The sequence below is a fragment of the Nerophis ophidion genome, linkage group LG11 (assembly GCF_033978795.1).
Source record: "Nerophis ophidion isolate RoL-2023_Sa linkage group LG11, RoL_Noph_v1.0, whole genome shotgun sequence".
In the NCBI taxonomy this organism is placed as follows: domain Eukaryota; kingdom Metazoa; phylum Chordata; class Actinopteri; order Syngnathiformes; family Syngnathidae; genus Nerophis; species Nerophis ophidion.
In genome coordinates, this window is record NC_084621.1 from 989748 (window position 1) to 1003886 (window position 14139).

General features: G+C 40.9%; 1 protein-coding gene across 3 annotated transcripts in view; it reads right to left on the reverse strand.

Moving 5' to 3' along the window:
* atp1a3b (ATPase Na+/K+ transporting subunit alpha 3b) overlaps positions 1 to 14139 on the reverse strand; it is a 60072-nt gene that overhangs the window by 18103 nt on the left and 27830 nt on the right. For 2 of the 3 annotated variants that reach the window (XM_061914800.1, XM_061914798.1), the window contains exons 2-8: positions 5640 to 5759; positions 4967 to 5026; positions 4632 to 4835; positions 4442 to 4555; positions 4147 to 4281; positions 3927 to 4044; positions 1471 to 1739 (exon numbers count right to left, since the gene is read on the reverse strand). In XM_061914800.1, the coding sequence (XP_061770784.1) occupies positions 1471 to 1739; positions 3927 to 4044; positions 4147 to 4281; positions 4442 to 4555; positions 4632 to 4835; positions 4967 to 5026; positions 5640 to 5759 (1020 nt within the window). The remainder of the gene's footprint in view (positions 1 to 1470; positions 1740 to 3926; positions 4045 to 4146; positions 4282 to 4441; positions 4556 to 4631; positions 4836 to 4966; positions 5027 to 5639; positions 5760 to 14139) is intronic. The other variant, XM_061914799.1, reaches the window with a different exon arrangement.

The following is a 14139-nucleotide window of genomic DNA, read 5'->3' on the forward strand; positions in this document are numbered from 1 at the left end:
AACACCAAGAATAGACAATTGAAAATAAAGAATAGTGAAGAAGAGGCTGAATAAGTGTAGGTTATATGAGGCATAAATAAGCAACTGCTATGCTAACCTAACATATTATGGTAAGAGTCATTCAAATAACTAGAACATATAGAACATGCTATACCTTTACCAAACTATCTCTCACTCCTAATCCATAAATCCCATGAAATCTTATACGTCTAGTCTCTTACGTGAATGAGCTAAATAATATTATTTAATATTTTACGGAAATGTGTTAATAATTTCACACATAAGTCGCTCCTGAGTATAAGTCGCACCCCCGGCCAAACTATGAAAAAAACTGCGATTTAGAGTCGGAAAAATACGGTAGCTTACTCTTGTTCGCGTTTATTTACAAGTTTACACTTTATTTATTGAGTCAAAAATATCAAAGTTCGACGATTTAATAAAAGTGCAAACAGCTAAAATGATGTACAAAGCAAACTATAACCGGCTCCCAAAGAATGTACAACAATTTTCTTCTCAACTCAAAAGGAGAAATATAGTCTCCATTATTCATTGAACAAATTGCAAAAGATTCAGCAACACAGATGTCCAGAATACTGTGGAATTATGCGATGAAAAGAGACGACTTATAGCTGTGAACGGTGCTGGAACAAAATGTTCTCTACAATGCGCGACGTTTTAGGATGATACCTCGGCGGGAAATTTAAAATTGCAATTTAGTAAAGTAAAGCGGCCGTATTGGCATGTGTTGCAATGTTAATATTTCATCATTGATATATAAACTATCAGACTGCGTGGTGGCTAGTAGTGGCTTTCAGTAGGACTTTAAACATTGTACTGATATGATCCAGTTGAAGAGGTTGTTCAAATTAACAGTGCTTACAAAGTACAAAGAAGAAGAATTATGAGAAATACTTTCAACCTTATTGAAAATAAGGTATTCTTCATCTCAGTATGTTAATAATGACTGACTTAATTATATGTTACAAAACTGTTGTATTTTAGTTGTCATTGTACTACAAAAAAGTCAGTAAATGAATGTATATATTTGTAAACGCTCTGAAGTGGGAAAGGGTTAGGATAAAATAAGCTATGCTTCTTCCTACTCCTTTTCAGACATGATGTAAAGTGAAATTATATGAAATTGTGTGATGTATTATGCTGTAAGTGTGTTCATGTTCGAAATAAACTAAATAAAGAAAGTTCGAATGCATTAAACGCCTCGGGATCCTCCGGGAAGAGCTAGACGAAGTGGCTGGGGAGAGAGAAGTCTGGGTTTCCCTGCTTAGGCTGCTGCCCCCGCGACCCGACCTCGGACAAGTGGAAGAAGATGGATGGATGGATGGATGGAATGCATTAAAATAAAAACATATTTGTGCTTATCCCACATAAGGATTGTGAATGCTAGGTAAAATCCCCCCCCCAAAAAGGTAGTTTCCCCCTTTAAATGAGAGCGGAATGATTCCTACTCACAGTGACAGTAGCCAGCAGGCCTTCAGGCACATTAGCCACAATGATACCAATGAGGAAGATGACAGCCTCCAGCCAGGAGTAGCCCAAGATTAGGGCCAGGACGAAAAAGCTGACGCCCAGGAAGACAGCCACACCGGTGATGATGTGGATGAAGTGCTCGATCTCCTTGGCGATGGGTGTTTTGCCCGTCTCCAGGCCAGAGGTCAGCGTGGCAATGCGACCCATGACGGTACGGTCTCCGGTGCAGATGACGATTCCACGCGCTGTGCCTGGTTTCGGGGAATTACAGGAAAGAGTAGTTCATTTCATTTGCACTTTTTTCCCCATGGCACAGTACGACTAGCTCAACTTGACTCAACACTTCAAAAGAGTACAGCAGGAAATGCAAAAAGTCTAGCACATGGAATGCAACAGTCGGAAATGGCAACATGTTGAAGGACCTATGATGACGTTCGTCTTTTCTGACTTACTAATATTGTTCCATTGTTGGATACTCATGTTAAACAATGCCAAGGTATCAAATCCCAAGGTTCATCATTTGGTTGTGAGCTCTGTCAGTCAGAGTTGTATTGCAAAATTCTACACAACAAATACTTATGTATTTATTCGGTTTCAAGTTTAGATTGGATTTTATTTAGTGCGTGGCTCAGAAAGGCTGTGCACAGAGGACGCATGAGCAGTGCGCAATTACACAGGAACGCACCTTTGAGGAAAAGTTGATTATAAAGTTGATTATAAAGATGTTTCACATATCGATAGTTTGTATCTGTGCGAAATGACTATATCGCTATATTCGAGTATACCTTCTCACGCAGTTGCTTTTAGCTGCGGGCATTTCACTCACAGAGATTTAAAACAAGCACACCCTCTTACACACGTCACGTGTGCAACGTCACACGCTCCCGCGGAGCAAACAGGTAGCGACATGGTAACGTTAGCAGTGATGCTAGCGGAGTGGTGTGAGAGGTAACACAAGAGAAAGAAGGTGCGAATCTGGTAATAAATGAAGGAAGAATTAGTTCCCAAGAAAAACAGCACAGGGTCCATCGTCTGGCGGTGGTTTGGCTTCAAGCGGAAAGATGTTGAACAATTATGCGGCAAAAGCGTTGCTACAAAAAGTAGCACCACTGCTAATGTAGCATCATTTGAAAAGTCACCCGCTAGAGAATAAGAAGTGCTTGAAACTCCGCATGTCAACATCTCCGTTCGGTGCCACACCCACAAAATGCCCAAGCAACCATTGCCAGATTAACACCGTATGAAAAAAATAATCAACAAAAGAAGGAGATAATGTCCGCAGTAACCTACCACATGGCGAAGGGCCTACACTATTTGATTTCCTATTATGTGACTCATTTTTATTTGACATGTATTGAAATATCTTGAGTGACATCATGCACAAAAGTGAACTTTATTTGTTTTAAACTATTGCAGTTGTCAGGCTTGTCCCTGACAGTTTGGTTTTGTTTTAGTTTTTCCTCTGTGTATGTCTTTGTTTCCTGTCAGCGCTTTTATTTTGGTCATTTCCTGCTTTCCTCCCTGAGCGCTGTTTCCCCTCAGCTGCGGCTGATTGGCACCTGGCCACACCTGGTGTCAATCAGCCCACTCTTATTTAAACCTGCTTTGTCCTCCAGTCAGTGCTGGATTATTGTCACCACTACCTGTCAATGTCATTATTACTTCTCGTTGTAGCTGTGTCTACTTGTGTTCACTCTGCTCATGCCATAGTTCCTTTGTGTCACAGTAAGTGTTTTTGTTCATAGCCAAGTTTGTTCTCCGCCTTGCACGCGCCTTTTGTTTGTACCCTTTTGTTTGGTTTTGTGTTAGTGTTCAATTAAATCATGTTTTCTTACACAATGCCTGCCGCCTTCTCTGCATCTTGGGGTTCGTCATCAACTCAACATGACAGTAATGGCCTTCTGTACAAAATATGTCATCTTAGTGACATCATGCACAAAAGTGCACTCAAAGCTTGTTTTAAAATGTCTCTGACAATCTTGCACTTTCTGTTTTGAAATGAATGTTTGTGCCACTGCTTAATAACTGTTTAACAAATACAGTTTTGGTCAATTGACTTAGTTGTGATTTCCCTCTCTGCATGAAAGTTTAAAAGTAGCATATATGAATGCAGTATGAAGAAGAATGTTTGAATGTAGACACATAGAATCATCATACTGCTGTCATTATATGCATCATGTGTTCATTCAAGGCTAAGGCAAAATATCGAGATATATATTGTGTATCGTGATGTGTCCTGAAAATATGGAGATATTAAAAAAAGTCCATATCGCCCAGCCCCAGTTTGACCAATAAGCGACCATATACCTCTACAGTAGGTAGAATCCCGAATAAGCATGGAAAGGGAATAATAGTAAACACTGTTGTTGTCAAGAAAGTATTGTCTTTTAGAACAAAGTTGCAAAGTTTGCAAAATAGTTATGATAAGGAGAACACACCTTCCACACAGTTGGTGGAGAAGAATGCCACATTTCGGGTCTCCAAGGGGTTGTCGTGGGTACAGTCAGGTGACCTGCTCTGAGGCTCTGATTCGCCAGTTAGGGAGGAGTTATCCACCTATTTAACAGCAGGGAGGGGGAAAAAACGGGAAAGAACAATTAGGAGTTTGCTTGGTCTTGTTTAACGACACATGGGTGTCGGTCACGCCCGCCTCTTTACCTTGCAACCGTGAGCTGAAACCACTCGGACGTCGGCGGGGATCCGGTCTCCTCCCTTCACTTCGATCAGATCTCCGGCCACCACTTCTTCAGCGTTGATCTGCGACTTTTCTCCCTCTCGGATCACCAACGCTTGCTGTGGTCGATGGTTGAAAAAAAAAAAAAAACGCATCAGAAATTAAACCCTGCAGGCATGATTGACTGTTGTTTTCTTGAGCACGTGTGTGTGTGTGTGTGTGTGTGTGTGTGTGTGTGTGTGCGTTGCTATTAGCTTTCACATGGCTGGAACGCCTTACCTGAGGCACCATGTTCTTGAAAGACTCCATGATTTTGGAGCTTTTGGCCTCTTGGAAATACGAGAAGCAACCGGTAATGACGACGACCGCCGTGAGCACGATACCTAGGTACAGCTGAACAGATATCGTACGTGTTAGAGGCTACGGTGTGGTGATATTGGTAAGGGGTGCAGCAGACGTGTCTCCTTACGTTGTCTCCCGCGGGGTCGTCTTCAGTGGCGGCCTGGATGGCGTAGGCCAGGAAGCAGAGGATGGCGCCGGTCCACAGCAGGATGGAGAAGCCGCCAAAGAGCTGGCGGCAGAACTTGACCCACTCCGGGGTTGTGGGAGGCGGGGTGAGCGCGTTAGGGCCATCCCTGAGAAGGTATTCTGCGGCCTTGGCATTGGTCAGACCCTGAAGGGATTATAGAAAACAAAAACAGTTGTTACTCTAGAATTGAAATAATACTGTTTGTATGATTTGTGTAAGCGTGTGGACCGGACTATTGCACCATCTGGTGGCCAACTGTGAGAAAATGTATTTACCTGGACAATGTCTGTCTGGTATTTCCTGCATACCTCCTCTATGGACATCTTGTGTTCCGTCTGTACAAGGAAAACAAAATCATATGATTATTATATTTTAACAGGAGCATATACCAGTTAGCAGTTGTGCATGCAAGAACAACTGTCGGTCATATCAACATAAGACAGTTTGAATCATTTGGAAATATTTCATTGTAACGACGATAAATTGTATTTGGTGGAACATGCATTACAAATTCAACATGTCCGAAAAGGAGTAGGAAGAAGCAGAGCTTATTTATTCCTACCGTGTCTCCAAGTCTTGACTAATTACTGCCAATTTGTGTTGAACTTGTTAACAAATGACCATTCAATAAGTCACTTCTAACAAATGGATTCTATGCATGCAGTTCACCTGGGGGGGGGGGGGGGGGACATCAGAGTATCATGGCAACCGGTCTGTTTGTCGCACCGTGTGTGGGGACTTCCTGCTATCAAGTTTCTTACCAGCAAAGAAATACAACTTTTGACCCTGTATGACAGACTTTCAATTCTCTTCAACAGCAATCAGGTTGTTTGACAAGTCGGTCACACCCTCTGCTTTCCTCTTCCAATGAATAATATCACATTTATCTGTCACTTTCTCACTTGTCTTCATCACTGTTGAAAGAGGAAGAGGAAGCTTTCTACTCACAATGGGCACTTCCTTCTTCAGGTCGTCCATGTCCTTGGTGGCTGCCCCCTTCTTCTTCTTGGGGGATCGGTCATCTTTGTCCTGTGTGGTGGCAACGCGGTAACTGTCTGACCGGCCATACTACAGACACACACACAAGTTTTATGCATGCCCTTCAATTACAAATACAGTGGTACCTCCAAAGTCAACAAAAAAACAGGCATTAAACGTTTGGATTTTTTGGAATATTACGCCTCAAAAGGCGATGATTTCCATAGAAGAGAAAAGAGAAATAATGACATTATTGAAGTATAAGTTACATACACCTTAAATATGTGCTGAAGTATACACACATAGTACGCACAACTGGGTCACTCCTTTGTTTGTCAAGGGTGAGTTGTTGTTTATTTAGTTAATTAACAATGGAACAAATTTGCCATTTTTGGAATCACGGACCGGATTGTATTGGACTTTGGAGGTTCCACTTTAGTAGCTTGTGTCCCTTTGTCTCAGGAAAATGTTAAATAAAGAATAATTTGCTCTCCGAGCCAAGATAATACATCATCAATCATGCAAGTAACAGTACATCACGCACCCCCTTTTGAAGCAGCCTTGAGAAGTAGATTGTATTCGAACACAATTCATATCCAACATACTGTATTTTTCCGACTATGAGTTGCAGTTTTTTTCATAGTTTGGCCGGGGTGGTGCGACTTGTACTCAGGAGTGTGGGAAATTAACACATTACTGCATCGCTTTCTGTGGAATTTGCATGTTCCCCCCGTGACTGCACCTGGGGATAAGTTGATTGGCAACACTAAATGGGCCCTAGTGTGTGAATGTTGTCTGTCTATCTTCGTTGGCCCTGTGATGAGGTGGTGACTTGTCCAGGGTGTACCCCGCCTTCCGCCCGATTGTAGCTGAGGCTCCAGCACCCCTGCCACACCTTAAGTGACAAGCGGTAGGAAATGGATGGATGGATGGATGGTTTAAATCAGGCCTGGGCAATTATTTTGACTCGGGGGCCACATTTAGAAAAAAAAATGTGTCTGAGGGCCGGTATATCTATTTTTAGGAAAACTAATACAAAACCTCAAAATAAAGTCTGATTGAATGCTAAAAACGTTATGACAGACCACCTTAAAAACGTAATTGAATTTTACATTTTTCTATGAACGATAATACACTGAATATTGATCAAATGAATGTCATACCCCCTTTCCATCCACATATTTTACAATCAAGTGAAACGCAACAATAACGCAAAAAACTATGAAATATGAACGCAAAGGGTACAAAATGAACCCACCTACAATCTGATAAATGTGATATTTGCGCAATTCCCTCCAAGGGATTAATAAAGTTCTTTCTATTCTATTCTATTGATCACTAAGCTTTAGAACTTTGTTGTGAAAATCTCCTTCCATGTCTGTGGAAACGCTTCCCGCCCACACTGCTTGGTACCTCGTCTGAGCTGCTGTGACGTAGATGACCATAGTAACTAATTAGATGACCATAGTAACTAATTACATGACCATAGTAACTAATTAGATGACCATAGTAACTAATTAGATGACCATAGTAACTAATTACATGACCATAGTAACTAATTAGATGACCATAGTAACTAATTAGATGACCATAGTAACTAATTAGATGACCATAGTAACTCATTAGATGCCCATAGTAACTAATTAGATGCCCATAGTAACTAATTAGATGCCCATAGTAACTAATTAAATGACCATAGTAACTAATTAGATTTCATTTCATTTTTATTTATCTCAGTCATTGATGTGCATTTAGAACGATAAATAATTACATCACAATTATACAATTTAAATTCACACAATTCCTGAGAAGGAGCAGGATGAAGAAAATCTTATAATTTCCTGCCCCCTTTGACATAATACATTATCTTACTTCATGAATATCATTTAAGCCGACACATATATCCAAATGTGATGAAACAATCAAAAACAAAAAACACAAGAAAAACACAACAAGTGCAAAACTTCATAAAGTATAAACCAAACCAAGAAAATAATAGTAATAATATAATATACACCTCACGGAATGATACAGAGCAAATACCAAACCAGACAAAAAATAAGTAAAATAATAAATAAAAAACAAAATGTAAACACTTATGTCTGTCCATATGATCTTATCGTTCTATCTTTATATATTTTTTTCAATTGGAATATATTTTTACAGTTTTTTATCTCGTTGTAAAGAGAATTCCACAATTTTACCCCCACCACTGATGTACACATTTGCTTTAAAGTTGTCCTTGAATATTGTTGTTTGAAATGACCTTTTCTTCTATGCTCTGTATTCTCAGAAGTGATGACAAACATTTTTTGTAAATTTGCTGGTAATGTTTTACTTCTAGCCTTAAACATGACACACAATGTCTGTAGCTTTACTAGCTCCTGTAGTTTCAATAGTCCAGAGTTAATAAATAAAATGTTAGTGTGTTCTAAGTAATCTACTTTATGAATAATCCTTATAGCTCTTTTCTGTAATTGATACAATGCCTTTATGTTACTCTTATATGTGTTCCCCCACACTTCCACACAGTAGCTGATATATGGCAATATAAGTGCACAATACAATATGCGCATTGCTCTATAATCTAACATATATTTTACCTTGTTTAATATAAAAATACTCTTAGACATCTTTTTTCGTACATGTGCAATATGAGATTTCCATGTCAGACCGTCATCCAGTATCACTCCTAAAAATCTAAGTTCAGAAACTCTTTCAATATCAATTCCATCTATCGACAGTTTGATGGTGTCCTCTCTTTTCCTCTTACCAAAAATCATAAACTTTTTTTTTTTTACATTTAATGATAATTTGGTGACATCAAACCATCTCTTAAGTTTAATCATTTCCTGTTCAATAAGTATCAATAACGCTTTTAAGATGACCATAGTAACTAATTAGATGACCATAGTAACTATTTAGAGGGTTTCCCACACATCCATTTATTTGTGGCGACCCGCCACGAAAGAATTATGGCCGCCACAAAAAAAAAAAAAATTTTTATTTTATTTTTTTCGGCTTTTGACTCGCTTGACCGCTCATAAAAGCAATGAAACTCTGTATGTGGATGGCGCTTGTAGTAACATATTATATAAATATGTACATAAAGTGTTGTAATTATATTCCAACTCCGCATTCTTCTTGGTCATCGCCGCCGCCGCCGCCTCTCTCCCCCCCATCCCTCGCCGCCCGACCACACCACCACAAATAGATGCCTGACCTGTGGGAAACACTGAATTAGATGACCATAGTAACTGGCATATCATCCATAAGCGCAGATTCCAGCCATTTCAAATACTTTCTATAGTTGAAGACTAACATCACTGCACATCATAATGGCAGCTACCCTTTCCATCTTAAACAGGGGTCCCAGACACGCGGCCCGCGGGCCAATTGAGGCCCACGAGATTTTATTTTGCGCCTCAACTTAATATGAAAGTTTAATGTTACCATGAATTGATTAACGTGGACCCCGACTTAAACAAGTTGAACAACTTATTGGGGTGTTACCATTTAGTGGTCAATTGTACGGAATATGTACTGTACTGTGCAATCTACTAATAAAAGTATCAATCAATCAATCAATCAGTGCGGCCCGCAATTTTTGATACAAATGGCGCTTGACAGCGTTGTGTGCGGAGCTGAAGGAATCTACCAATCACTTTGCGGTATGTGGCTCTCGAGGGCCGAACATTGACGCCAGACGAGCCGTTCCGAAGCTTCCGAAGCACTCTGTTGAAGGACTAAGCGACAATACAATACTGTGGTGCACTGAACCCCAGCGCTGATACTCCAACAGAGTCGCATGGCGAATCGGACGTGTAACACGTTAATTGTGATGTTAGCCCGTTTGGGGCTAATTGTGCTACTGTAACTGTAAACTCCACGGCAACAATTTTTGTTATTTGGGTCCGTAATGGCTCTTTCAACGTTCTGGGTTGCCTACCCCAGCGTAGGTGGAAAAGCGGCAAATGAGTGAAAGCGACAGAAACGTTGCCATGGAGACGAGGGTTTTCTTACGCGCCTGGCTGGAGTCGCAGCGCAACCACTGTCCGTCAGTAATAACAGTCCCCGATAACCTGGACCAATTTGAACCGTTATTTTTTTTTTATTGTTGTTTAATTTGCATTGCCTCACATTCCTTAATTGTCATTTTGCTCATTTATATTTTGATTTTATTTTGTGTTGAAAATAAAATTAAAGACATTTAAAAGGGTTTTCTTTTAAGAAATATTTTCTTGCGGCCCTGCTTCACCCAGACTCTGCATCCAGTGGCCCCCAGGTAAAATTGAGTTTGAGACTCCTGATCTTAAAGATCTAAAAAAATGATTTGGGAATGTCCGGCAGGCCAGATTGCAAAGCTCAAGGGGCCGCTTGTGGCCCCCGGGCCTTAGTTTGGCCAGGTCTGGTTTGAATTAAGTAAGAAGGAAGGAGGGCAAGACTGTTTTATAGATATCTCCTCCATGGTTTCATTTAAAATCTTTGCGACTTAAGCAGATCCTAACCACATAAAAACAGATACCAACAGGTAAAGAATAGGTCCCCTATAAAAAACGAACAATGTGCGTGCCAAACGGTAATCATGTTACATGCCGAGCTCCCGAGAACCAACGTCCTCTTGAGTGGTTTCTCTTTGGCATAACAAAAGAGAATATTGTATAAAAAAAAAAACATTGGGTCAAAATAGAGCACTACGAAGGAGGATTATGTGAAAAGACGAGAAAAAAGGTTTGGACGGTAAAAGATGACATCACACTATGAATATAGTAACAGACTAGCAGCACAGCCTGCTTTGCTGCAGTGCAGCTTCATTCCTTTCGTGCTTTCAAAAATCGAATTCCGTTGCTGGAGGAGACGTGAGAGGCCTATTAATAACTCACATTTTTCCACACTGCCGCACTTTATCATCCGCTGTAAACCGCAGTCTGTCGTCAGGAAGGAGAGCGGCGTGACGGTGCGTCGTGGATGCAAAAGGTCAGAAGTGACACTAAAGGAGGCGGGAAGGCGACCAATCAATACAGTCAGATACACACTGAAGACTGGAAGTGTGTGCCCGTGAGCGCTAGCCCGTGATTGAGATGACAATCAATAATAATTCTCCGGGGAGAACAAGGTCAAAGGTCTAGAGAAGAGTTCCCTGCTGGTTTGCACAGATGAAAAGCAGTGTGGCGCTCCAACACTAACCACAAACATCATGGGCGCACAAACCGCCCTGAAAACAAACACAGCAAAAGACAACCCCTCCGATGTGAACTGTGTGTCAGAGAAATGGGGTCTATAGGTTTCAAAACTTGACTTTCTGGTTGTGTGGGCTTATAAAAAATGATTGATGACGACACTCATTTGAAGAAGGTTACGCAAGTCTTTGTTGGAGTTTGTCTGGGCTGCCGTAAGCTTGCCAGCACAAAAGGAGCGGCTTGTGTTATATGTACGGTTTGTGCACGGGCACACCTGTCCAAACAACCGTAGGGCTGCAATAAGACAGGTGTGTAAACCTCTGGCGGCAGCAAGACATAACAAGCCTTTTCATGAAAGAAATGATGCCCTGGAAAACTACAAACCCCGTTTCCATATGAGTTGGGAAATTGTGTTAGATGTAAATATAAACAGAATACAATGATTTGCAAATCCTTTTCAAGCCATATTCAGTTGAATATGCTACAAAGACAACATATTTGATGTTCAAACTCATAAACTGTATTTTTTATTTTTTTTGCAAATAATAATTAACTTACAATTTCATGGCTGCAACATGTGCCAAAGTAGTTGGGAAAGGGCATGTTCACCACTGTGTTACATCACCTTTTCTTTTAACAACACTCAATAAACGTTTGGGAACTGAGGAAACTAATTGTTGAAGCTTTGAAAGTGGAATTCTTCCCCATTCTTGTTTTATGTAGAGCTTCAGTCCTTCAACAGTCCGGGGTCTCTGCTGTCCTATTTTACGCTTCATAATGCGCCACACATTTTCCATGGCAGACAGGTCTGGACTACAGGCGGGCCAGACAGGTACCCGCAATCTTCTTTTACGAAGCCACACTGTTGTAACACGTGCTGAATGTGGCTTGGCATTGTCTTGCTGATATAAGCAGGGGCGTCCATGAAAAAGATGTCGCTAAGATGTCAGCATATGTTGTTCCAAAACCTGTATGTACCTTTCAGCATTAATGGTGCCTTCACAGATGTGTAAGTTACCCATGCCTTGGGCACTAATGCACCCCCATACCATCACACATGCTGGCTTTTACACTTTGCGTCGATAACAGTCTGGATGGTTCGCTTCCCCTTTGGTCCGGATGACACAATGTCGAATAGTTCCAAAAACAATTTGAAATGTGGACATGTCAGACCACAGAACACTTTTCCACTTTGCATCAGTCCATCTTAGATGATCTCGGGCCCAGAGAAGCCGGCTGCGTTTCTGGATGTTGTTGATAAATGGCTTTCGCTTTGCATTGTTGAGCTTTAACTTGCACTTACAGATGTAGCGACAAACTGCGTTTAGTTTGCTGAAGTGTTCCTGAGCCCATGTGGTGATATCCTTTAGAGATTGATGTCGGTTTTTGATACAGTGCTGTCTGAGGGATGGAAGATCACGGTCATTCAATGTTGGTTTCCGGCCATGCCGCTTACGTGGAGTGATTTCTCCAGATTCTCTGAACCTTTTGATGATATTATGGAGCGTAGATGTTGAAATCCCTAAATTTCTTGCAATGTCACTTTGAGAAAGGTTGTTCTTAAACTGTTTGACTATTTGCTCACACAGTTGTGGACAAAGGGGTGTACCTCGCCCCATCCTTTCTTGTGAAAGACTGAGCATTTCATGGAAGCTGCTTTTATAGCCAATCATGGCACCCACCTGTTCCCAATTAGCCTGCACACCTGTGGGATGTCCCAAATAAGTGTTTGATGAGCATTCCTTAACTTTATCAGTATTTATTGCCACCTTTCCCAACCTCTTCGTTACGTGTTGCTGGCATCAAATTCTAAAGTTAACGATTATTTGCAAAAAGAAATGTTTATGAGTTAGAACATCAAATATGTTGTCTTTGTAGCATATTCAACTGAATATGGCTTGAAAAGGATTTGCAAATCATTGTATTCTGTTTATATTTACATCTAACACCATTTCCCAACTCATATGGAAACGGGGTTTGTACATTTAAAACAACTTCCTTGTGGTCTACATATTATGCAATGGTTTGGTTTGTTTAAAAAAAAAAAAAGTTCGGCATCAATTATGTTTTACAGACCATTTTCAAGTCGCTATCTGACCACCTCTTCAAATGCGCCATTTTATGGGCAGTCTTATCTACGTGGCTCTACATTTTGTGGGCAGTCTTATTTACGTGGCTCTACATTTTGTGGGCAGTCTTATCTACGTGGCTCTACATTTTGTGGGCAGTCTTATTTACGTGGCTCTACATTTTGTGGGCAGTCTTATTTACGTGGCTCTACATTTTGTGGGCAGTCTTATTTACGTGGCTCTACATTTTGTGGGCAGTCTTATTTACGTGGCTCTACATTTTGTGGGCAGTCTTATTTACGTGGCTCTACATTTTGTGGGCAGTCTTATCTACGTGGCTCTACATTTTGTGGGCAGTCTTATTTACGTGGCTCTACATTTTGTGGGCAGTCTTATCTACGTGGCTCTACATTTTGTGGGCAGTCTTATTTACGTGGCTCTACATTTTGTGGGCAGTCTTATTTACGTGGCTCTACATTTTGTGGGCAGTCTTATTTACGTGGCTCTACATTTTTGTGGGCAGTCTTATTTACGTGGCTCTACATTTTGTGGGCAGTCTTATTTACGTGGCTCTACATTTTTGTGGGCAGTCTTATTTACGTGGCTCTACATTTTGTGGGCAGTCTTATTTACGTGGCTCTACATTTTGTGGGCAGTCTTATCTACGTGGCTCTACATTTTGTGGGCAGTCTTATCTACGTGGCTCTACATTTTGTGGGCAGTCTTATTTACGTGGCTCTACATTTTGTGGGCAGTCTTATTTACGTGGCTCTACATTTTGTGGGCAGTCTTATTTACGTGGCTCTACATTTTGTGGGCAGTCTTATTTACGTGGCTCTACATTTTGTGGGCAGTCTTATCTACGTGGCTCTACATTTTGTGGGCAGTCTTATTTACGTGGCTCTACATTTTGTGGGCAGTCTTATTTACGTGGCTCTACATTTTGTGGGCAGTCTTATTTACGTGGCTCTACATTTTGTGGGCAGTCTTATCTACGTGGCTCTACTTCGACTCAGTCTTCTCACTGTCATCTGTGTTGTAGTTTTTAGCGCTTCCATATGGAGTCTTCTGACAGATATACCTTGGAACTCTATGCTACTTTGTATCAGAAATGGCAACAGAAAAAGATGCATCCGCATGTATGAGCCAGTCTGCCTCACAACAAGAGGATAGAGATCATAAAGGAAGTTATTGACTACAACGTCGGACTACAATTGCAGA